The sequence below is a fragment of the Meleagris gallopavo genome, chromosome 12 (genome assembly GCF_905368555.1).
Source record: "Meleagris gallopavo chromosome 12, MGAL_WU_HG_1.1, whole genome shotgun sequence".
Classification (NCBI taxonomy): Eukaryota; Metazoa; Chordata; class Aves; order Galliformes; family Phasianidae; genus Meleagris; species Meleagris gallopavo.
In genome coordinates, this window is record NC_139415.1 from 18,671,160 (window position 1) to 18,695,049 (window position 23,890).

The following is a 23,890-nucleotide window of genomic DNA, read 5'->3' on the forward strand; positions in this document are numbered from 1 at the left end:
ACAAGCAACCAAGAGCCCTGGGCATGGGTCCCATAAGGCTTTTCTTTGTAGGGATGAGAAATTCAACCCATGCCATCCCTTCCCCAGCACCATCCTGGTCCTGCGTGGGGTTATCCACGTCTGTGCCCAAACGCAGCATGCTAGCATTTCTTTAAATCACCTTTAGCATGGGATTGTTTCTCCCAAGCCCCTGGAATCCACGTGAAATGAGCCCAATTATGGCTGCAGGTTGGGGATGATTAATGAGGCCATCAGCATATCCGCACACATCAGCACAAACCCAGCAGGTTTGGTGCCTGCACTGAGGGGGGGACGTGGCTGCCCGCCCTGCCTCCTACTGCCCAGCTCCTCTCAGCCCCATCAAAGCCCCACAGACAGACAAGCCCTGGTTCTGCAGTTTCTAGGGCAAAGCCTGGGTGAGGCTATTGCTGCTCCTGCACTTGCACCTTTTCCTCCAGCTCCCTCCTCTCAGTAGCAGCTTGAATTCTTCCTGACATCTCCTCTCGCACCATCTGGGTGCTATTTAAAGCAGAAAGGCCCATTTTGGGGAACTCGAGCCATCCAGTTTTAGCGCTGAGCTCCCTGTGCTGCTCCAGCCTTATGGCTCACCATAAGGACCAACCCAATCTCCCCTTGTCCCTGCAGTATGGGGCCACGAGACCACTTCTGCACTGGGCTGCCTCCCAGCCGCCTGCTCTGCGTTGCTTTTGGGGGTGGAGGGTGTTTCAGCACTTCTGGGCAGTCTGCAGTGTTTTACCAGAGTCTAAATAAGACCCGTGACACAAAGCTCACAGCTATTTTTTCCATTTCTCTTGCAAGCATTACAATTTCCTCAAAGCCTAAAGATGCTTCCTTGCTTCCTGGGACGCACAGCACCTCCGGGACCTTTTGCAACCTCAGCAAATCTGAAACACCTGATTTAGCTGCAGGATTTTCCAGGCTCTCCCCACACAAATCCAGGCAGAAGGCTCGCCCTTCATTCATGCTGCTGATGGCACAGCTTCAGGGACAGTGGGTTAGAAGGAGAAAGGATTACAGAACTCAGCCGCCCGCAGCAGCAGACGGCCCTTTCCCAGCACAGCCCTAGCCAGGGATGTTTCCTTCCTGCTCTGCTTTCCCCATCCGTGCTCAGCCTTATCACCCTGACCTACTTTCTGCTTCCTGGAGGTTGTGCTCTGTCGGAGGCAAACGCTTGGCTTGGCTGTGTGGTACTTCCCATCCTTTGCATTATTGGTTCCAGCATCTTCGGAGCGAGCGCCTGCTGGAAAGGATCTGCGGTGATCAAACCCCTTTAGCTTACAGACAATATAAGAACTGCTCTTTGAAAGCGAAAACCGAGCACATTAAGAAAAGAAGAGCCCCTGTGTTTTTGTCTGTCAGTTAGGTCAGCGGAGTTTCCCATCAGAGAGCTGAGGGTGCTGCTGGCCTCCCTTCCCCACCACCCCGAGGCTCCGTGGCTGCAGCCACGTGCTCAGGGCTGCCCTTGGGAGCTCAGATTTCTCGTAGCTAAAAAGAAAAAAAAAAACAACCCACATTTTTAAAACGACACACTGCTGCTTTTTGACCCAAAGCAAGATCCCCTGCGAGGAGGCTTTCATACACAGCCAGGGCTCAGCATGGGAACATTCCATCCCCTGCAATATTGCCCGGCAGCACTGAGCTTCCGAGCGCAGCTCGGTCTGCGTCGCAGCAGGATTATAATTGTAGCAAAGGTGCTCGAGGAAGGTGTTAGAAGTAAAGGTGGTGCTTTTCTCACAGGAGGGATGTTCGAAGAGCTTGGCTGGTTCTCCCTCTGCCGATGCTTCCGTTCTCCGTGCCCGTTTTGCTCTGGTACAGCTTCCAGTCGTAACAGAAAAACAGAAACTCCAAACAGAAGATTGTTAAAGCCTCGCCAGAAATTCTCCACCGGGTTTTTGTGGGCTCTGGGAAAAAGGAGTGAAAGCAGCAGCGTCAACAAACAACTGATAGCAGAAAAGGAGCACGATGCCATTCTCCAGCCCAAACACTCGGAGGAGAAAGCGGGAACGGGCAAGCTGAGGAAAACAGGCATTTGAATGAGCTGAACCCATCTGTTATTTATTTTTACTTTTTCTTGGGCTTTCCTGCTGATCTGTTACCAAATGCCAGGCTCTGGGCAGTTTTTTTCCCCCACGGGAGGCTGCAAGTTGGTACCTCTAGCCACTTGGGAAACAAACCCTTGGCACGCAGCACATCAGTGCCACACTTAGAGAAATAATTAGGAAACCAGCCACATTAAGCAGAGGTCAGTTTTGCTCTCAGTGATGGCAGCAAAGCCTTGCAGCACCCCCCTCCCAGCACGAAGGTGCAACCAAAATCCTGCTTCCTACCTGCAGTCAGCGTACCAGCAGTGCTAAGCCATGCAGGCAGGCAGAAAAGAGCGGCCCTGCGTAGCAGCAGGCTCACTGCTGCACTTCTCTTGGGGAAACCTCATTAATTTCAAAGTAAGCTTTGAGATAATCAGCAGCACAAAGAGAAGTGTCGCTTAATTGACACCTGGGTCAGTCACTGCTTATGAAAGGGAAGAGCTTAGGGGTGTCTGCACGTTTCCCAGACGAAAGTAAGAGCTGCTTTGCAAGGCAGCGGTGGCTCGCTGGAGCCCGTGGGTGACAAAGGTTAAAACAAATGTCACCTCAGCACTGCCACGTGAAGCTGTGCTGCTGCATCTCCTGCATGCAAAGGGGCACAGGGATGCAGTGTGCTCATTTCCAAGCCTCTATCTTGTTCTGGAGGAAGGGCCGGGTCCAGCCGCTGCTGAATCCTTTGAATAGCTTGAGAGAAAGCTTCCATCTTTGGAAAAACACTTAGAGGCCGAGCTTGGCAGTACAAAGCTCACCTGAAACCTTTGAATTTGAAGCTGGTTCAATGACACAAAGGCTCTGTTTGGGTTGGAGCTTCTGGGCTCTTCGGTTTGCCTTCGCTACTGGTTGCTGCTGTTTGCTTTGCAGGACTATGACCCTGCCTGGCCAGGCTATGGCTTTGGCTTTGCAGCAGCAGACCTCGGCTGGGGTGGGAGCAACGGTTTGCCTGCTTCTCAAAAAACAAACGGCCAAAAAAGCCCACAGACAAAACCCCAACCCAACACCACCAGCAGCCTGTTACAACAAAAAGGTTTTTTCAAAGAGATCCAACGAAGGATGAGCCGCATACGATCTTCTGCAGCTCCTCGCTCTGCTCTTGCACGGCACATCAAGACACGCCGAAGTGCTCAAAATACGCAGCCTGCTCTGCCTGCTCTGCCCTTCACCTCTCCAACAACTCTTTCAAAGAGGAAAACGCAGAGGCTTAGCTGAGGACTGGCTGAGAGGAACAGGAGGATGGCTTTGGGGAAGGAGGAGTGATGTTCCTCAGGCCCCAGTACACCAACCTGGGGCTCAGACAGAGCCTCACTTGGATGAAGGAAACCAAGAGTTCTTTCTTCTGGGCCGGGATAAACAGGGCTGGGATTAAACAGACAGCAGAAACGAACGCGCCGGACTGCACTAATCATGCTGCTCACACTGAAAAACCCCACTTGTTCTGAAAGAAAAACGGCACGCTATTATTTACAGTCAAGTCAGAACCTCTCCCTTGGTTTCACCCAACCGTGGCTAACAGATCTGTAGAGCAAAACATATCATCAAGCTGCTAAAAATATCAGGGCTTTTACCAGAATAACTCACTGAATGCCTTTTGAAAAAGGTATGCAATTCATTCCCAGTGGCACATTTTATTCAAATAAGCCACAGAAAAAAATTGTATAAAAAGATTTATTGAAATTCATCAATGACAAACAGACATAAAACTCAAAGTTTGGCTCTTCTGGGGAAAAAAAAACAAAAACAAAAACAAAAAAACTGTTGCAAATGTATTTATACAGATGAAATATTGACTAGGAAATACAAGTCACTTCTAAAGCTATTTTAAAGAGGGATATGAAAGTAAAACTGTACATTCACTAGGTATTTTCAGTCATTTTACTGACTTCCACTAGGTAAGAAAATACAATTTCGTATTAGTATCTCGTGCTTGAGTGTATGAAAAGAAACTTTCTACCCTACATGCTGTACTGCCTCCTGTATTTAGGTTTGTAAAAATTTTCCAAGTATATAGCACAAGTGGAAGTAGTTTCTCATCACTTAAAATTGACTAGGTGTTATATATTACAGACCAAAATAGTACACACCTTATTTAAAAGGGTTGAAACATTTTTTTTATTACAATTGTCAAAGTCATTTCACTAGTAACTCAGGAATTAGGAACACTTTTTATATATATTTATATATATATATTTAAATGCCTGCCATTTTCAGTGTATTGGCTGTACCCTAGCCATGAACAAACAACCAAACAACCAAAAAAACAACCAAAAAACAGAAAGGAAAAAAGAACACAACACACAGGGGGAGGGAGGGGACTGCAAATTCACCCCACAAACCAGATCCAAAGGAACACCCCAAAAAAAAAAAAAACCCCAGAAACATTTGGTCACTATTTACAAACAGCAAAAGAAAAGGTACCTACAAAAGCAGGGAAAGCAATGGCTGAAAATGGCAGTCATTCACGGACAGGCAACAAAGAAATCACTTTATCAATATGCCATTCTCACACCTGTTGCTGCAGAGGGATGCTTTGCCTAGATTAGGAGCACCCCCCAAAAATGCTTACAATGTATTTTGTGACTGGCAGAGGTGGAAAACTTCAACAATCAAGGATATCCAGCTGTCTCAGAACAAAGCATGTGTATCTGGGGTATCACCCACTGATTTTAAAACTTTTTTTCTTTAGGGATGTCAAACTATCCACTCCAATAATAAGAAACAAATTACCACTTGGTTTATACTTACTATTGCAGTTACAGGGACTAAAAGAGGGGACAAAAAGAAAAAAATATATATTAAATGAATAGGAGGAGGAGTGGCAGTAAAAATAGTATTTTATTCCCTTGCCCACCCAGTCTGCTTCTCCCTCTCATTCCCACAGCAACATTACAATCAGGAAAAAAAAAAAAGAAAAAAAAAAAGAAAAAAAAAAAAAAGAAAAAAGGTTGGGGGGGTAGGGAGGGGAAATACAGGGTAAAAACAGTCAAATCACAATAGGAAATTTTCAAAATAGGTTATTCAGTTTAGTCATCTTCATCCCCTTCGTCTTCGGGTTCTCGTTTCCTCTTCTGTCCCCGTTCTTCATCTGAAAAAATAAAACACAGCTTGAGTGACATGAGAGCTTCCACAAGTGGCTGAGATGCTGGGCAAGTTCAGCAAGTTCTACTCGACTGGCAACTGGCCAAAGGAGCAGGAATGAAAACACAAGCCTGCTTTTTAGAAAGTTTATATGTATAATCTTTTTTTTTAATCTCAAAGAAAAAGTGGAGTACTGCCATACCGGGCTCTTCTTCATCTTCATCATCATCTACGTCACCATCATTATAGCCTTCCTCGTCCTCCTGGAAAAACAGCATCAAAAATAGGTAAGAAAGTTGGTTTCAGCTCAGAATCTTCCACAATTTGGCAATATCCAGACTGAAAGTCCTTGAAGCATCTTAAAAACCAAACAAAAGGCAGACACTTCCCACACACTTATGTAAGTGCAGTTGTTGGGAGTTTTTTTTCTGCAGCATAACTGGACTCTGGCCCAAGTTTCATTGCAGAAAATCATAGCACCACTTCTAGCTTCAACTCTTCAGCAAGTAAGTGGTTTCATACTTCAGATGATAAGTAGCTGCACATTTTGTTATGATGCCCTGAGTTTAGTAAAACTTGATGACTGCAACTTATGATTGCTCAGAAGGAGAAGGCACACATTCGATGGGTAAGGAGTTACAACATGGACAGACACCTGCAGATTCTGAGTAGCTAGCCTCCCACAGACAAATTTCAGCCCCATTCCCAGTGGTTCTGTTAACAGTGAAGTGTCAGCAGAACGTGAGCAGCTTGTCACGCCCTACACACAGCAGCAGGACTGTGCTAAGAATTCAAGCATCCTGAGGAATCCCAAGGCACACATACAGAGAAGAACCTCGGACTGAGATCATAGGGTCAGTAACTCATGCCCCACTCCTGTCTGTAAACCCAGCCCTTCAGAGGCCCCATATGCTAGGTCTGCAGACATTTCTGATAGTACTTTTGACATCAGCAAAACCAGAATGACTTCATGTCAGTGGTCACTAGATGGCAGCTGGCTCACAGACAGGCAGTCCTCAAAGACACCCTCGCTGTGACGCTTCTCAGGTGAAAACAGAAAGCGTGCAATTGCTTTATGGGAAAAGCCTGCAACCTTCTGTCCATTTTGTGCCCAGCTATTGCCAGTTATGGAACGTTCACTTCATACCATTATTAGCTGCATAAATCCTTACCTCTTCCTCTCCGCTTACGTCCTCCTCTTCTCCTTCCTCTTCTTCCTCCTCATCCTCTTCATCTTCTACTACCTGAGCGTCATCATCATACTCCTCTTCTATATAGTTAAACGAGATTAATTACTCAGAAATTTAAAATTTATTTTTTCCAACACTGCTATAAGATGTAGGACCTCTAATTGACACGAGGAGCAAACAAAGCATTGCTTAAACGCAATACAGGATCAAAAGCTCTCCTGCTGCTGGACAGGGATAGGCACAGTTCTGTTCCTCTTTAGCCAAGCAACAGGGTAGTGTGGCAGCTGTCTCCATGGATGGAGCTGCTCCAGGGCTGCAGGATGTTTGACAGCAAGTCACAGCAGCCTCAGGACTGGTTCAGCTGCTCCAGTTCCCACTACTGAAATGCGTTTTAGAGCTTGTGGAACACTTTGCAGCTTTTCAACTGCAAGTGTCCATCTTTTTCCGACAGGAATGGGATAGAACTTTTTACAAGCCAACTGTGCAGTGGGAACTCTTCCTAGGGGAAGCACCTTGCCTTCATGCAGCAATACAAAGGGGGTCATAATCCACCATACGAATTTGCAGTTTGTTTTCAAGAGGAAAGTACTTAAATGCAACCAGCCCAAACAATAAGCCAGCAACGTTTCTCATGCTGCAGGAATGGTGTTTCGGGAGCTCTCTCATGCATTTCAGCACAGGCTCAGACTTGTGCTCTGATGAAGAGAACCTGTCCATGCTGAACCTTTGTGTGCTGCTGGATGAATGCACCAGTCTGCCTGGCATTGCTGCAGCTCTCACCCCTTTCACCAGGGCTCACATTCAGCACTCAAGGGAAAAGTGCAAGTCCAGCTATTCTGCTTTTGCTGTGCAGCTGGGTTTGAAGAGTCTAGCAAATTCCCCAAAGTCAGCCTGATACTCATCCAACCAGCACACTGATGCCTCTGAGTGCAGTCTGCTAGGGAGGCAGAACGGCACCTACAGCACAGTGGAACCTACAGTTCATTTTCCTATTATTAAAAAGTTGCTTGCTGCTTCATTAGTGCCTTTCACAGAGTTTGCCCCAGGCAAGCTTCAATACATACATTCTCCACTCTTTTGCCTGATTCCAATCAGTTCAGTTCGTCCTCAAAGACAAGCTATAACCTCCCCCCAGCAATGCCTTAGTTTCTCTACTTGCTCCCTTGACTCAGCTACTCTTTTCTAGGCCCACTCTGGTTTCCTGCTCTGCCCTTCTCTGCCAGGGTCTATGCGACCACACACACTTCCCTGATGGTTCCTGGAAAACTGAAGGGTGTGCATCTCATCTTTTCTTATGTTTCTCCCTTACAAACTCATCCCCTGACGCTTACTGTTCCCTTAACTGTTCTGGAATCCTTACTGCTTGTCTTCTTCCTTCTGACCCCTTTAGTCTATAGCCTTTCACTCCCCATCTTCCAGCTGAAATACGCTTGAAAAAAAGCTCTCTCGGGCCCTGCCCGTCTCCATTCTCCTTGCTAGGACTGAAGTACTTCACTTTCACATCATTCAGCTAGGAGCTGCTGAGAACACCTTTCTCTTGCCAATAAGCCAGAGCTGGAAGCACAACATACCACACAGCATATCAATCTTCCAACTTAGGTACACCCAGCAGCACAATTCACATACCATCTTCATCTTCCTCCTCGTCGTCCAAGCCCTCCACGTAGCCCTCTGCATCAGAGTCCGGTGCTTCTTTGTCATCCCGATCTTTCACTAGAGATAAGACTGAGAAAGTTGTTCTTTCAGGCCCTGACCACCTCCTTTCCCCTCTTTCCTTCAGAGGACACTGAGGTACTTCTCCTTTACATCAGTCAGGAAGAAGCTGCTGAGAACACCCTTCTCTTGCCAACAAGTCAGAGCTGGAAGCAATATGTACTAGGCAGCATATTGCTCTTTAACTTACACACACTAAGTAGCACAATTCACATACCATCTTCATCTTCCTCCTCATCGTCTAAGCCCTCCACGTAGCCCTCTGCATCAGAGTCTGGTGCTTCTTTGTCATCCCGATCGTAGCCATCGAGGTATGTGAGTTGTGGGAGGAGCTTGAATACGTTTTCTCTATAATCATTCAAGTTGGTTACCTCGCAATTGAAAAGATCTAAACTCTTCAGGTTTTCTAACTTTTTCTGCAAGGAAAGAAAAGTCTCTGAAGTTCGGTGCTACAATAAAGCTCTACAGGACAGACACTTTAACAAGAGCTGGTTAATGCGAGCTTCGCGGGACAAAAGGAGTCATTTCAGCCTCTGCCTACCAAGCTGGGGCAGGAGAGAAATCTGCAGTGTCTGGGCAGTGCTGCTGCAGTATCTGTGAGTGGAAAAGACTCTCTCCTAAGTTAAGCACCTTGCACGTGGAAGACTGAGATTTGGAAAGAAGTAGTGGTACAAAAATCAGGTGTTGTGAGGGACTAAGTTAAGAATAACTAGCAGAGCAGGGAGTTATCCTAGAAGGACCACTATTTACAATGGAAAAGGAAACAAACTATTCTTTAGACACAAGAACTTTACTAGAAAAGATTTTAAAAATTTTGATGGTTGTACCTTTGATTTTGGAAGAATGAGAAAAGGACTTAGAAATCCAAAAGGGAATTTTTTTGTTGTTGTTGTTTTGGATAAGAGGTCTGCATTGCCAGCAGCACTTCAAAGTACTAACAATAAAAGTGCAAGCAGAGCAGTTAAGGATTTGCATCAAGTCTTATGAAATCTCTCTCTTCCAGAGTTCAGCATGTACAGCAATGGTGACATCAGGAAAACGAGTCTGAGACTGGGAGTAGTTATAATCTTCTCTCACCTGTTTGCTATATGAGTTTACTGCTCTGCTTTCCCCTCCTGCTGGAGGGAAGGAGAGCCAAGGACTCATTTGAAAAATGCTCCTCAAGATATTTAGGAGCAAGTATTTGGGAAGCGGGCATGAGTTGAAAGCCTTCATTTCTGGACAATAAAGGGCACACAGTACTATTTCCTAATTTTTGGTTTAAAAAGTGCTGTTAGAATCGATAGTTGAATGGTTTGGGGAACAGCAACCTGATAAAGCTGAACTCAGCACTGAAAGAAGGAGTACACATCAGCAGCGAGCAAGAGCCAATGATGGAAACCGGGAGGAAGGAGCTGGAAGAGCTGCCTCTTGCTCACTCCCTCCTCTCGAGTCATCACGGTGCAGCGCTGCTTTGCTTCTCAAGGCACCCCATAGGCGACAGCATCCCGGCGCCGGGCTGTCCCACACCGCCCAAAGCCGGGACGGCCCCGGGCTGCTCGGGCGGAGCGCCGGCCGCTAGGGGGGAGCAGCGGCTCACGCTCCCCGCGGGGACGCCCGGCTCCGGCTGCTCGGACGGCACCGGCGGAGCGCTGCAGGTGTCGGCCCGAGAGCAAGGGCTGCGGAGATAACGCAGGGGCCGAAGACATTCATTGAAAGCGGATGCAGAATGTCAAAAGCCAGAGCGTTGTCTCTGCCAAGCCAGCGCTTTGCCCCTGCTCTTCACAAAATTAGTTTTTATTTCGCTCTATCCACCGACTTACCAGAGGTTCTATTGTACCAAGATCTTTTATTTTGTTGCCACTTAGATTTAGATGCGTGAGGTTTGGACACTTTTCTGCCAACACTTCCAGTCCTCCTGAGACTCTGTTGTCACTTAGTTCGAGCTAAAAGGCACAAAAACACCCTGAGTTTCCAGTGCAAACATGCATCACAAAGCAGCTTGGTCAGTCATAAATCACATTTTTATGCAGACAACTGTTTAACATTCAGCATATTACAAAGAGGAGGAGAAAGGATACACTTACCTTCTTAAGTTTGTTTAACTTTGGTAAGTTTGCAACTGAGGTTAAGCCTACGTTGATTGTACTCAAGAATTCCAGCTCTTCGAACTCATCTGTGAGGCCTTCAATTTTGCCTTCGTATGACCTACAGTTGTCAAGAACAAGTTCCTTCACCTGGAAAGAGAGCAATGCAAAATGCACATAAGCAGCTCTGTATGGAGGATAAAGAGTTCACTCACAAGCAAAGGACAACGCAGCTCAGGCAAAAAATCAAACTTATTCCATCGGGTTGGCAAGTATGCAAAAGGTTATTTTCTGTGCCTGATCCCTAATTTTGCTAGCATGCCAGTAAAGCAGTGTTGCAAAAACACGGATATTTAGCTTTGCTTCAACTGTTCACCTCTGTATTGTTCTGTAAAAAGCGTAACCAGTTTGAAAACATGAATCCTGGCTTGAAAGATTTGGTTGTTAGAGCTATTTTTTGCAAATGTAAGCAGTAATCATTGTAAAAAAAAATACAATAAATTTAAATGAAGCTACCGCCCTGACAGTGTAATACAGCGTGCTACAATAACGTGTCCTCGTTTATTAAAGCAGCTTCTTTCTACATGTAAGGGTTACTGAAGAAGCACGGAGAGATCAGTGTCTGTTCTGAAAACCCAGATGTGGGCTCTGGCAATCCTAAGCCAGGCACTCAGAGCCCACCTGCACCCCTTCTCCCTCGGGCTGCTTTAGGGGGAGATGTGCTCCATGGTGGCACCTACACGCTGGGGAGCTGCGAGGAGTGCTGCAGGTGATGCTGGGAGGGGAGGTTTGGTGAGCGTTGCTGCTGCTGCTGCAGCCTCTTTGCCTCTTATCTCCCCTGCCCTGATGCAGCCAGCAGCTCAGTGGGAGGGGTGGAGATAACGTCCCACAGTCCTGAGCAGCACAGGACCGCCTGGGGTTGTGTCTGTAAGGGGTGGTTTGTTTGCTTTTGTCTGAAAAACTGATCCCCACTCTTTCTGCAGCTGCTATCTCCAACGGGCACTGAACAGCAGCATGCAGGCAATAGAGAAGCTGAACGTACCCCACCCTGAACAAGGCTGCTGTTTTTCACCCTAGTGCCAGGGCAGCCTTACAGGACTCAAGACCATTAGCAGCAAACGGGCTTTTCTGGGCTCTCTGTGACTCCACAGGAAGGTCCCACCCACTGGGAGAATACTCAGACATTTTCACACCAATGAAGAATTGCCGGGGGTTATTTTGTCCCCACGTACAAACACCTGGAACAGCAGAAGAGCCCCCCTGCACCAGGCAGCCAGAGAGGCCTCCAGCTGTGGGGTTTCTTTAGAGGTCTGTAAAAGGACGGGGTGCTGCCGTTTGCTAGGAGGATGGGATAAAGGGAAGTTTGCAAAAAGGGTGTATGTGGAAACGTGAAGGACAGTTAATATGCAAATATTTTCTTTTTTTTCTTTCTTTCTTTTTTTTTTTTTTTTTTGAATTACTGTAGTCCTGCTGCGCAGAGAAGAATCCTATGTAGTTTTATAGTCCCAAATAACATCCCTAGATTTCTAATGAAACCCCAGGCACCGAAGTCAATAGGGAAGTCAGCCCAAAGCAACACGAGAGTACAAGTGATTCATTGAGTAGGAGGACCAGAGTTAGACAGGAAATACGTTTTCCAAGACTCCACAATTTTCCTAGAAGAATGATGATAGGGAATGACTACATAAAGCTCTTCCAGAAGAACTTTAGGCTGGCTAGAAGAAACTAAAAAACAAGTCAAATGCTCCAGATTCCCCATATATCCATTCCGCCAAAAATTAAAAACAAACAGGAAAAAAAAAACAACAAAAAAACCCCACTTTCTTTAAAATACAGACAGCAGGAAAGCAGTTTTAAAGGCACATATGCGTATCTCATTACTGTAACAGTATGTAACTATCGGGTCCTACAGCAAGACGCTCCAGGTGCACACACACAGTTGCCTCAGCCATCTGCTCCATAGGCACACAGAGCCCCCGCCAGAAAGTTTAAAAAAAAACAAAAGAAAAAAAGAGAAAAGTGAAGTGAAAGGCTCCACCCCAACGCCAGCAGCTGCACCCCATGCTTATCTGTCTGTGTCCTTGCTCAGCAGCCTGCAGAGCCCTTCGCCTGCCCTGTTATCTTTGCGGGTCAGTGCCCACCCATGCACAAGAGCGGCAATCCTCCCTCCCCCTTTGAGGCTGCTGCCCATGCAGGGTCCTTTTGGTGTTATTCTCTTTGCAAAAGGCCAGAGGAGGAAGTCGGCGAGAGCGCAAGGAGAAAGATGAAGCAAAGCAGGAGGGAGTGCATGAGGGGTAATGCTGGCAGCCTGCAGCCAGCACAGCCCTGCACTCGGTGTCAGCCGCAGCTCTAAGCTATGCACATCAAAGCTTGAAGTGAAGCGAAGCAGCGCCTGAGCCCCAACAGGGAAAAGCATCATTTGTCCTTGCCTCGTAAAGGAGGAACGCCCCTTCCATCCCAAGGGCAGGATGGAGAAACAGCAAGTGGGGAACAGGGCAGAGCTTCCTCCAGCGCAGAGAGATTGGAAGGGGAGCGGGAAATAGCCATGTGTGTAAAAGCAAAACTCTTCAATATGGTGGCATAAAACTGGTGACCATCCTAGTATGGTGGCCAACCGGATTCCACTTTTATCTGCACCTTCTACAGCAAGGCTGATGTTTCCTGTCTTTCAGAAAACTTTGGTTTTGATTCAGAATCGCAACACTCTCCTCCTTGCTGTGCCCAGTATGCAGGAGAGAAGGGAAAGGTGACCTCAGGAAAGCTACATTCCACACAGAACAGCTCGCTACCACGAGGGGATTACACACCTATTTGTTTTCAGAAGTCTTCAAAATCTGAAATGAAAACTCCACTCCGAGTCACTCTCCAAACATCTGCCCGACTTCCCATGAGCACCCTGACAGTGCACAGCAAGACTGTAATTTTACCAGTCTCTTTCCTCATCCTGTGTCACCAAAACACAGAATCAGCCCTTGCTGATGTAAGCACCCTTCCTGAGTCTTGCTATAAGCCTGAGCCAGATGAGTAGGCTTCAACTGGTCTGAACCAATCTGGCTGTGTCACACTGCAGTCTGCGTAATAGCAGGGATGTAGATGAACAGTTGGAACTAAGGGCAATAGCATGAACCTGTTTGGAGAGACAGAAGGTAACAAGTGCAATAAGTGCCCTGAGCTAGCTTGTGTTTGGCTGCAAAGACAGGAAGACCCAACTTGCAGAAGTGGCACGTGGTCAACCTTAGTACTGTACACATCACAGCGTGCAAGCTACTCAACACTAACTGGAGTGAGGACCAACCTAGGCAGTGCTAACACAAGACAGATCTTTGCTCGTCATTCCCTCTCTCCCCAGAGTACTGCCATATAGCAAGAAACAGCAGAAGAGCAACATGCCATAGGCAACCAATGACTGCAGATGACACTGTGATACTTACCTAAACAGCTAAGAAGGCACCCACAGACGAGTGTCTAGCAGAAAACCTAACATGCATGTAGCTAGGTTAGATCCTGTAGCAAACAACCACGTCATCAACAGCACCTTCACCTGCTTGGGTAGGGATGTTCCACAGCTTCATCAGCCCAGAGCTCCTTGGCCAGCCAGCTGCTCTGCCTTCTTGTTCAGCTCATGTTCAGCCCTGCACCTCCTTGCTCCGTCCAGTGGGTGCCAGCTGCTCCAGCAGGTGATCCTGCTCATCTGTGCACTGCCACTGCAGCGCTGTGGTTTGCTGGTACCAGCCCTTGGTTTTCACATGCGTGCACACAAGCAGATTGCAGCTCCTTCAACAAATCCTGAGACAGTGTGCCTTGGACCTCTTCCCCTGAGGCCATGCCAGTGTCTGTTTGCAACGGTCTCAGAGGCTTTCAGAAGATGACATCATGCTGCTGTTAACACATGCTGCGCTGCTGGCTGCAAATTACAGTATCCTCTGTATCTCTTCAGGACTTTCATGACATCACACCCTGTACTACTGCCTAATTGATAACCAGGGACTCTTACCTCTTTCCTAGTATGGTTACCACATTAAGCTGTATGCCCAGCTGAATGGTATTCTTAACATAGCCATGTGTACTGCAAGACTCCAACCTATTCCTAGGCCAAGTACAGGCAGTCACGTGTAAGCAGTGACTGAATTTCATGGCAGCACTAGCAAGAAGATCCCCAGCTCACTCCTTTTCTGCAACCATACTCTAAATGCACAATGAAGGGAATACAGCTACAGACAGCTACTATGCAGCACAAGGTATCGCCTTAACCCTTAATCTGCATTTCCACAGGAGCATGTAAAGAGGGAGAAAAAGGAGACTTTTTCTACAGCCCCTGGGCAGGGAGACCCAGAAGTGGGACTAAGCTCCTGACTCCAAGTCTGTGACTGAAGGCTTAACAATGCACAGAAGGACACAGCTGTGAATACAATTTCTGAAAGATAAAAGGCAAATTTACAAGTACAAGTACCATTCTGTGGCTTTACAGAACTGCTAAGACTGTAACATCTCATTTTCAGCACAATGGATCAGATGCTTTTGAAGTGTTTGCTGTATAGGTGCCCCTAGGACAGGGATAGCTCAGCGTGTGGCATTTTAACCCCCCAGAAACAGGAAAAGATGAGGGTGTTAACTCTGTCTTGCTCTGTTCCCAGCCAAATGCCAGGGGAACATTGAGATAAGTCCTTCACACCTATTAACCCAATGGAAACTTCATCTGGAACAAGGCAGAAAGTTGAAAGTAGGGAGGGGAAAGCAAGGGAAGCCAGCTGTGGTAAGTGGAAGCCATGCACGAATTACTTGTGAAAGCAGAGTTTTATTCTCTCCTAGTCGTGCAGACATTTCTTCAAGACACTTGGGTTTGTGTCGTTGGGACTTTTTGCTCTCAGAAGCGTGTCGGTCTGTGCAAAGCCCTGCATCTCTCCGCAGAAAAGACAAAGAGAGACCTTTGCTGTCTGTTGTAACCAGTCCGACAAAGATTGAGCTCCTTCCAGTTCCTGGATCTGTACCCGTGTAGAGCTGGCGATCCTTGGGTTTCTGTTCCACTCAGTTTGTGCCCTGAAGCTGAAGAGCAACCAGCCCTCTGCAGTCAGGATGTTCTCATTTGCTGGGGGCAGAATGCATCCAACCAGGCTCAAGATCTTGCACAAGTCCCCACAGAGCCCGCTGTTTTAGCTGCACGAGGGTGGTATGATGCTTTTCATGAATAATTTTTACAAGGTTCCCTCAAAGTTACTTTCGAAGGACTTAAATGCTGCAAAAATCTCCATTTCAGATGCTACCCAGAACGTTACTAGGTCAGAAAATGCTTGAACAAAAACAGCCCACTCTGTGTCTTGTGGGAATGAAGTTGCTCTCAATGATCATAGACAGGACTCAACTTCTCCAAGATGGTCACCAAAACACAACCCGTGCAAAGAACTGATTTTTAACAAATATATTTTCAAATAAAGATAACACCACACGCCATTTCCCACTTGCATACACGACAGATCTTCAGCCACCTTATAACCAAACAGCAAAGCCTGTCTGCACGGAGTTCACCTCCTGATGGAAGAACACAGAACAGTCTCGAGCTCAAATCAGGACCGCTGTGTGCCAGCTAAGACACTTAAAGAGCTGCTCAGCTATCCCAGGCTCACTGGATCACCACATGCCCTGGCCGTGCCTCTGCCCTGGCTGTGCTGCCCACATACAGTGATGCAGAGGAGGGATGGACAGCAGGATGCTGATGACTGAGCCACATGTACTTTTTTTTTTCTTCTATTATCAATTTAACAGGGAAGGAAAAACTCCAACAGTGTCAACAGCTTCCAACCTGCCCGCCAATTTACGCACATAGAAAGACAGCCAGAATAGAGCTCACAGGAACCAGCTGCAGGTGACAGTAGCAAAGTTGTTTTTTTCCATACCAGAACTACTTTTGACATTGGATTTTGATGCATCTCTTCAAGGTTTCACTATGAGCAGCTGAGATGCAATAAATGAATAGATTTTACCTGGTCGAATTGTCTTAAACAACGAAAGTTAGCTAGCCAACTACCATTTACCTTGCACAGGCACCGGTCATTACTGCACTGAGCAGAAATCTGCAAAGCTTGGAACAAAGAGAAACACTGCTCAAAAAAAAAGGGCCACAGAACACAAACCCCCGCCCCCAGATGCAGCAGGACATGCAGCAGGCAGAGCACTCGAGAATCATGTCACCAGAGGCAGTGAGCGACAGCTGGGAAGAGATGGGATGGAATTAATGCGTGGTCCTTGTCACCGTGAGCACTGGGTATCATTATGGACAGCAGGTACCTGTCAGCTCACCCTTGCCAGACACTTGGTGTGCGTCGGAGCTACAGAGCCGTTGAGGCTGAAGTTTGCAGAGTTCCCAACAAAACGCTCTCCAAACCCTAACACAGCTGTCCCTTCCACCAACACTCTCCAGCTGGCCCTTCTGAAACAACGCAGTTTGCAGATGGTGAGCAGAACAGTGTCCAGCGCAGGCTGGTCCAATGGCAACCTGCTCCACTTCTGCTAATTCCGCCCATTCTACGTTCAGCTGAGCTGCAACTCCAAAGTCTTGCAACAAGGTCATGTGAAACTACTACTGGGCTCTGAAATTCATCTAGGCTTCCTCCTAATGATGCAACCCCAACTTTCATGTTTGAATTCATCTTCTGCATCTCTTTTTCAGAAACTCTGCATCACCGCTACCTCACGAAAAGGGAAGGAGCAGAAGAGAGACAAGAAAACATTTTAGGTTTTTCTTACGCATCTGTTATTGAAGCTACTCTCTCTTCTGAGGCAGTCTAAGACTGCTTGCATAGCTCAGAGATCTTTACTTTTTCTACCCTCTGACGTTTCACATACCACAGTTACAGGACCCGAGAGCAACACATTTGGCTCCAGCCAACTTTATGCCCCTTCACACTGCACCTGAGAGAAAGCTAATGGAGCAAGTGAAATACGTAAGCAGGAGAAGGGCTAAGAGTCTTAATGATCCTGACTACACCTTTGTAGCTAATTAAGAAGCATCTCCAGAATCAAAAACCTCCAGGAAAAAAACAAAACAAACAAACAAAAAAAACCAACCTACTGCTGCCTTTCTCAAGAAACAGCACCCCAGCAAGAAACCCCACGGGTCACATAAAGGTACTTTAAACGCTTACAAGGTCAACGTAGCCATATGCATAAGCAGCACACTAATTAATAAATTGAGAACACACTTTGGGGACACAGAAAGCTGCTTCATTCAAAAGCACAGAACTAGTTTTCATTTTTGTTTCTAGCATTAGCAGCAAAACTCTAAAGAATCCAAATATTTATTTAGACAGTGACTGCTTCAAATCTGTAAGTGATTAAATGGCTCAATCTTCGTGTTAAATGCTTGCTAAAATTCACACTGATGCTGCTTTCTTCTCCTTTTTCATTGGCAGAGCACTCTGCTCTGCTCCTGGCTGGGGCAGGTGACTTCATGGAGGGGCACATCAGCTCCATGTCAAACCAGCTTCCCTGTTGGAGAGCCACCATGCCTGACAGCACATCCAAGGTGCTCTTCAGTCACTGCCAGCTACTATTAAATAAAGCAACCACAAAGCAGATCGCAACTTTAATTTGAAAACTCTGCAATTAGAAGTTGAAAGTATTTAGCCGAACCTCTTCACTTGGCTCAGCTGCATCAAACTGCCCTCAGCAACAAATGACTGATGTGCATAAAAAAGAAACGCTGTATTTAAATTAATACTAATTTCAAGAGCTGCACAGTTTATACAGAAAGGAGGCTCTGAAGATGTCGGCTGCTACAGAACACATTAGCAAGTCACATCTACAGAAGATAAGCTGTTCCTAGCATTCTTATGGCTTTAGAGGGGAAGCGATCAACTGACCAAGTCAAAGGACATACAAGTACTCCCATAGAGAACACACCTTTCACAGTGATGTGAAGACAAACACTGAGGACTCTTTTTATTTCAAAACATCATCCTTACGTACGCAAGGACTCTAGGCCTGATTTTAGCAACATATGATAAAACCCACCAGCTCTGCTATTTTGTCTGAAGGGTGGCAGTGCAAGCACAGAGACCAAAAAAGTCATACGCACGGGTCCAGTGGTGTCACACAAATAGCTGAGAGGCATCCATCACACTGAGCACAACAAACAACTGCTCCCCGCTCCCCTCTGAGACCTGCAGCAGTCACAGAGCAGTGCTGGGCTCATCCAGGTGAGCTGTCAGCCTATGAGGGCTGCTGAGCGCAGCCCAGCACACCACGCTGCCACCCCTGGCTCTTCAGGCCACCAGCTCTGCTCTGCCCTTACTTCACTTAGAAGCATTCAGTACAGAGCACCCACTCAGATTCTGCAGGTTCAGTTCTTTTCAGGCTTCTCCAAGTGAACAACACCTGTACCCTTAGGTCAGGAGGATGGTGTGGAGGAAAGAGCAAAATGGGAAGAAGCACTCAACGCCAGCCTCCTGGACTGCACTTATGACACCATTTGAATGAACATTCAAAAACGCATCTCTAATTCAATCCATTGATACGTAATGCACAAATTTTGCTGCAAGGACAGATAAAATAATTACACTTAACTCAGCCACAGCACCTACACCCCAGGAGATTGATGCTAAGAAACTTCCCACCAGGTTTATATACCGTCAGTGTTTGCTTTGTTGTTGTTGGGTTGTTTTTTTTTTAATTTTATATTCATAGTTCCTCTCACATGCTTAAATTTGGTCCAGGTTAAGAGCATTTGACAGTCATCAGCTGAAAAGCTAGCCTACATTTCAGTGAGGACAGCTCACACACATCACACCCATCCTGCAAGCCTGATGTCTGTGGGCTGCAGCTCCTCCAAGACGAACACCCATCCGTCCACACAGGCTTCAGAGGTTTGCATCTAAAAATTCAGAGCCTTGAAAAGCATCTATTATACAAACCTAGGAAGCTGGCAAAAAAAAAAAAAACAAAAAACAAAAACTCAGCTACTTCTTTGTTACATTTACACCCTGCTGTCAGCTACATAAGTGGTTAAGTGATTCAAGTCTGCAAAAATCCACGCTAAGCTGTACGTTCAGCAGAGTTTCTACATGCTGGTCGCACACCACTGCACACTACAGTGCAACCAGCTTGTCCCACTGCTGCTAACCTCCAGCACATCCCTGTTCCATTTGTATGCTATTCAGCAGGGGATGAGTAAACGTGTGTATCCTGACCCACTTACCAAATTCCAATACCAGAACTTTTTCAAACGCAGGTCTTTGAAGCGATGTCATTGTGAGCATCACACCAACTAACCAGCTTGAGAAAAGAGCTCTCTTATTTATATTCTTCATACAAGAGAATGCTTCACATAGACACTTGCACTGCAATTCCCTTCAACATTAAAACCTACAGTAAACTAGAGGGAAATCACAACTCAAATAAGTTTTAAAGTGAAAGAGAAAGTTAGAAAAACTCTAAGAAATACCCAACGTTGCAGGCAGTGCTTTATGACTGTCATAAATTTGTGCTGATAAAGCTCCCAAAAGCAGCACTAAATCCTCAGACTAAGTGAACTGGTATGGGTAGCACTAAGCCACCAAAGATGAGTTTTGTGCATAACTTCTAAACGCTGCCTCTGTGCCCCATGGCTGAGAAGTCCCCCTTCACACTGACCTCATTGCACAGCCCTGTGAACAGCTGAGCTGGGTTACAGACAATAGGAATAGCAACAATACCCACCAACACGCCCAGCTCCCCATGGTCAGAAGTTACACCACTACGGGCTGACAGCCTGAAGAAAACCCACATAAAATGGTTGGATCTCACCAATTTCTAGTAGGCACTTTTACGTAATACGACAGAAGATGACAGCGATAAAATCAGCAAAGTGTCAAAGGCCACAGCATGTGCACTGCCCTAAGCAACCGTTCATAACATAATGGGTTAAAAAAAAGTGGAAATACCTGCAAGGCAGATGTGAGAGCTCAGCTCTAGCCCTACAACAAGGAAAAACAAATTTCAGGCACCACAAACAGATTTCTCACCAACACACAAACACAACACCCACCGAATTTCAGGCACTGTAAGCCCAGACTGCTCACCGACACTGACTTCATGTAGAACAGCAGCAGTCTGAGGAAGAAATAGCTACTATAGAATCCACTTTGAGACATTTATATCACATTTTATTGGCTAACATGTAACCTTGCAGGGTTATGTAACTGAGCAACTGAAGTAGCTAGCTGTACAGTATTACATAGTATTTGACACAACTGTATTAGCCCAAAGCATAAAATAGCAACAGGGGCTTTCTGAGCTCAAACACCTTATCAACATTCCCTTATCAAGGCTTGATTTACAGAAAGTTTCGATTCTGCAAGCTCTGAGAACAGAATAAATCAAATGTGAGAGGCACTGCAAACTTCAGCACACGTACAGTAACAGCTCCAAGAAAAAGTGAATACACTTCCATTTGTGCCCTTGTTCTCACCAAGATTTATCTACATTACATTTAAAGCTTTGAAAATAATGATCCATCACGGATCACACAAGAAACACCATCTGCCTATCAGAGCAGAGATTAACACAACGTCCAGAACCATCTTGTTCCTGCCCCTCACATCTTACTAAAATCCATGAATCAATGACACCTGGCATTATATTTACACTAAAACTCAGCTTCAAACATTTCTCTGGAGTACTGGCTGGATTTAGCTGCATTTTCTTCTAACAGGGACTTTAGAAAAACAGAGTTCAAACTGCACCCTTAGCTCCCCACAGCACAAGAGCACGTGGAAGCATCTGTGATCAGTGGTTCTGCAGGAGTGACTGTAAACAGAGCAGCACTCCCAAAGGGCAGCTCCCCTTTGTATGCAGGCGCAACTGTTTACCTACAGAACGGATTGTGATCCCATTTGTTACCTCGGGAAGAGGAACACGGTGATAGAATTAAAGGTTAAGAGGTTAAAAAAAAAAAAAAAAAAAAAAAAAAAGATGTGTCAGGTTAAACAGGTATTATTTCACGGCAGTGCAGATTGCTGAGCTGCGGAGGGGGAACAGCACAGCAGTGAGTTGGGGTTCTCTATGCAATGAACCAGCACCAAAGCAGGGCTCTCAGGACACTGAACCATCATCAAACTGGGGCTCTCAGGGCACTGAACCAGCACTCAGCGTGGGCTCTGTAAACTTCTTTTAAGTCAGAGCAGGACGTGAACCAGATACGGGTGATGGGGAGAGCCCAGCTTGCACCCAGCACGCTTGGGATCAAGGCTGAGTCCACACAGAACGCTGAATTTGAGCCTCCAACAGCACGAGCGGTAGAAAGGCAAAAACTAAAACGAACAAACGCGAAAAAAGCCCCAGAGTAAAGACAAAAAATACTTCCAAGATAACGACGGTAACGATAAAAACAACACAGCCGAGCCGGGCGCTACGCAAAGCCCATCCCCCGCCCGCCCCGACACCCCCCAGAGGGAAAAAAAAACGCTATAAAAAGGTGAATCCGGAGGGGAAGGGGTGTGGGAGAGGAGCAGGCAGCGCTTTACCCTCCGCTCGTCCCGCCGCCGCGTCTCGCCGCCAGGAACCTCCGCCCGCCCGGCGACAGCGGCGACAAAATGGCAGACGGCGGCGGTCCGTCATGGAGGAGCCCCTCCGCGCCCCGGCCGCCCCCGCCGCGCCCCCTGAGGGGAGGGCCGCGCTCCGCTATGGCGCGCCCAGACCCCCGCACAGCCCCCCCCCCCACAACCGCCACCGCCGAGCGGCGCGAGGGCTCCGAGGCGGCCCCAGCTGAGGGGAACCCCCGCCCGGCGCGGAGGGGAGCGCGGAGCGGCGGGGAGGGCCCGACCGCCTTGCTTCCTCCTCCTCCTCCTCCTCCTCCTCCCTCACAGCTCGGGAGGGGAAAAAAAAAACATGGCGCCGCGTCCTACTTGCGCTGCCCGCGCCTGGAGACGGCCCCGGGAGCGGTTCGGCAATCCGCCCGCTTTGTGCCCCCGCGCAGGGGACGCAACGAGCCCCGCGGGATGGCCGCGCCGCGTGCCCTCCTCCTCCCGGCCCAGGACTTTTTAAAGTTTAAAGAGCAGCTTCCATCCATCCATCCGCCTCCGCCCTCCTCCCCGAGAGGTACGTTCCATTCAGCCGCGCTCCCCCCCGCCCTCGGCGCGGATCCCACCGCCGCCCTCAGCCTCCGCGGCCGCAGCGAGAGGCCGGGGGCGCCGCACTCTGGGCCGCGGGTTCGAAACCCGCCGCCGCCGCCCTCGGAGCGGGGCTCGGGCTGGGGGCCCGCCCGCCTCAGGGCACCCCCCGGGCGCCGACTATTTTCGTCCTGACAAAGTTTCTCGGCCGCTTTGCTCGGGGAGAGGCCGAACCGCGGCCCCGAGGTGCGGGGACGGGGGTTAAAAATAATGCTAAAAAAGAGGAAAATACACGCTCACACACACGCACAGGCACACGCACCCGGCCCTTCTGTGCGTGCGGGGATGGAGAGGTGCGGAGCGCATTCTCTTCCTCGCAATCGGTGTTTTTATTACTGCTTCCTTCCTTCATTACCCGCTCCCCCATCGCCACGCGAGCGCTCCCCCGAACCCTTTTCCCCTTTCCCCCGCTCAGCATCGGGAGGGAGAGAGGAGGAGAGAGAAAGGGCGCGTTCATGAGCACCACAAAGTTACAAATATGGCTCCCCAGCCTCCGCGCCCGCCCGCCGCGCACACACCCGCCGCGCTCCGGACCCCCCCGGCACAACTCGCCCCCTCCCCCGGTGCCACGACCCGGCCGTTCCCCCCCCGGCCCCGCTCCGGGATCGCTCCCCAGGTGCGAGGTACGAGGTGCGGACCCCCCACCTCCCCAACCCCCCCCCCGCCCCACGCAGGAGGCAGCGCCCGGCCCGCGGCCCTCGGGCACGGAGCTTTGAAGGCGACCCCCCTTCCCTCCCCTTTTAAAAAATAATAGAAAAAAATATAGATAGATGAGCTGCCTTTTTTTTTTTTTTTGCTTTTTTTTTTTGCTTTTTTTTTTTGCTTTTTTTTTTTTTTTTTTTTTTTTTTTTGCTTACATCTGAGGGCGTCCTGTTCCGCAGCTCTAAGTGGATCCTTTTCTTCATGTCCATGGCCGCGGCTGGCGGGAGGCGCTCGCTGTCCCCGGCTCCGCTCCGTGTGGTGACACCGCCGCAGACCCCCCCTCAGCCCGCGCGGTAATGAGGGACTTTGAGGGCTCAACCAGCGCCGCTCGGAATCCCGAGCCCCAGCGCCGCGGCGAACACTAACCTGATAACTGCGGAGGTGGGGGCTCCGGATTGATGGACGGCCGATCCAGCCAATCGCCTCGCCTCACCGCTTGGCTGCAGCCAATAGGAGAGAGCGAGGCGCGGTGGGAGCCAATAGGGGAGCGGCACAGCCGGCCAGGGGGACAGCCTGGCTGGGAGCGGAGGATCATTCCGTGCTGGTGGCTGATGGGGAAGGAGCGGCGCGGCTCCGCGGTGGGGCTGGGGCGCGCCGTGCTCCCCCCCTCACCGCTCTCCCCCCGCCGCTCTGCCGGATCCTGGGGGAGGCGCCGAGGGGCGGGGAGCGGCGCTTACAGCCGGAGCCGCCCGGGGAAGGGGCGCGCAGCCAGGAGGGAGGGAAAGGTGCGGAGCGGGGCGGCGGAGGGGCGGCTGAGGGGAATGGCGCGCGGGCCGACGGCGGGTGGGGGGGGAATGGGCGGGAAGAGCGCGAGGCGGGGCGGGGCCGGGCCGGCGGGGGAGGGGGGCCCTGTGAGGGGAGGAGGAGGCGCTGCTGTGGGGGGGGGGGGCGCGCTGGGGGCT

At 48.6% G+C, this 23,890-nt stretch overlaps 2 protein-coding genes across 18 annotated transcripts in view; one reads left to right on the forward strand and one right to left on the reverse strand.

The window, feature by feature from the left end:
* Positions 1–3,753: 3,753 nt before the first annotated feature.
* On the reverse strand, positions 3,754–23,289 carry ANP32A (acidic nuclear phosphoprotein 32 family member A). Of its 4 annotated transcripts, none has more exons than XM_085234271.1 (8): positions 23,144–23,289; positions 10,147–10,296; positions 9,883–10,005; positions 8,298–8,496; positions 7,994–8,080; positions 6,350–6,447; positions 5,380–5,440; positions 3,754–5,184 (listed from the first exon to the last, which is right to left on the reverse strand). In XM_085234271.1, exons 1-8 carry the CDS (start codon positions 23,195–23,197, stop codon positions 5,123–5,125), a joined length of 834 nt encoding a protein of 277 aa, XP_085090397.1. In that variant the 5' UTR covers positions 23,198–23,289; the 3' UTR covers positions 3,754–5,122. The 4 variants fall into 4 exon arrangements, with proteins under 4 accessions (XP_085090397.1, XP_085090395.1, XP_085090398.1 ...); XM_085234269.1 differs by having other exon boundaries at positions 7,994–8,092; XM_085234272.1 differs by lacking the exon at positions 23,144–23,289 and adding an exon at positions 22,549–22,758 and having other exon boundaries at positions 7,994–8,092.
* The window catches only part of NOX5 (NADPH oxidase 5), a 30,029-nt gene continuing 27,798 nt past the window's right edge, over positions 21,660–23,890 (forward strand). For 5 of the 14 annotated variants that reach the window (XR_014885960.1, XR_014885961.1, XR_014885962.1 and 2 more), the window contains exons 1-2: positions 21,663–22,215; positions 22,702–23,713. The gene's annotated coding sequence lies outside the window, so the exon portion shown is untranslated. Of the gene's footprint in view, positions 22,216–22,701; positions 23,714–23,890 lie in introns of those variants that run through there. The other 9 variants (XR_014885969.1, XR_014885970.1, XR_014885968.1 and 6 more) reach the window with 7 other exon arrangements.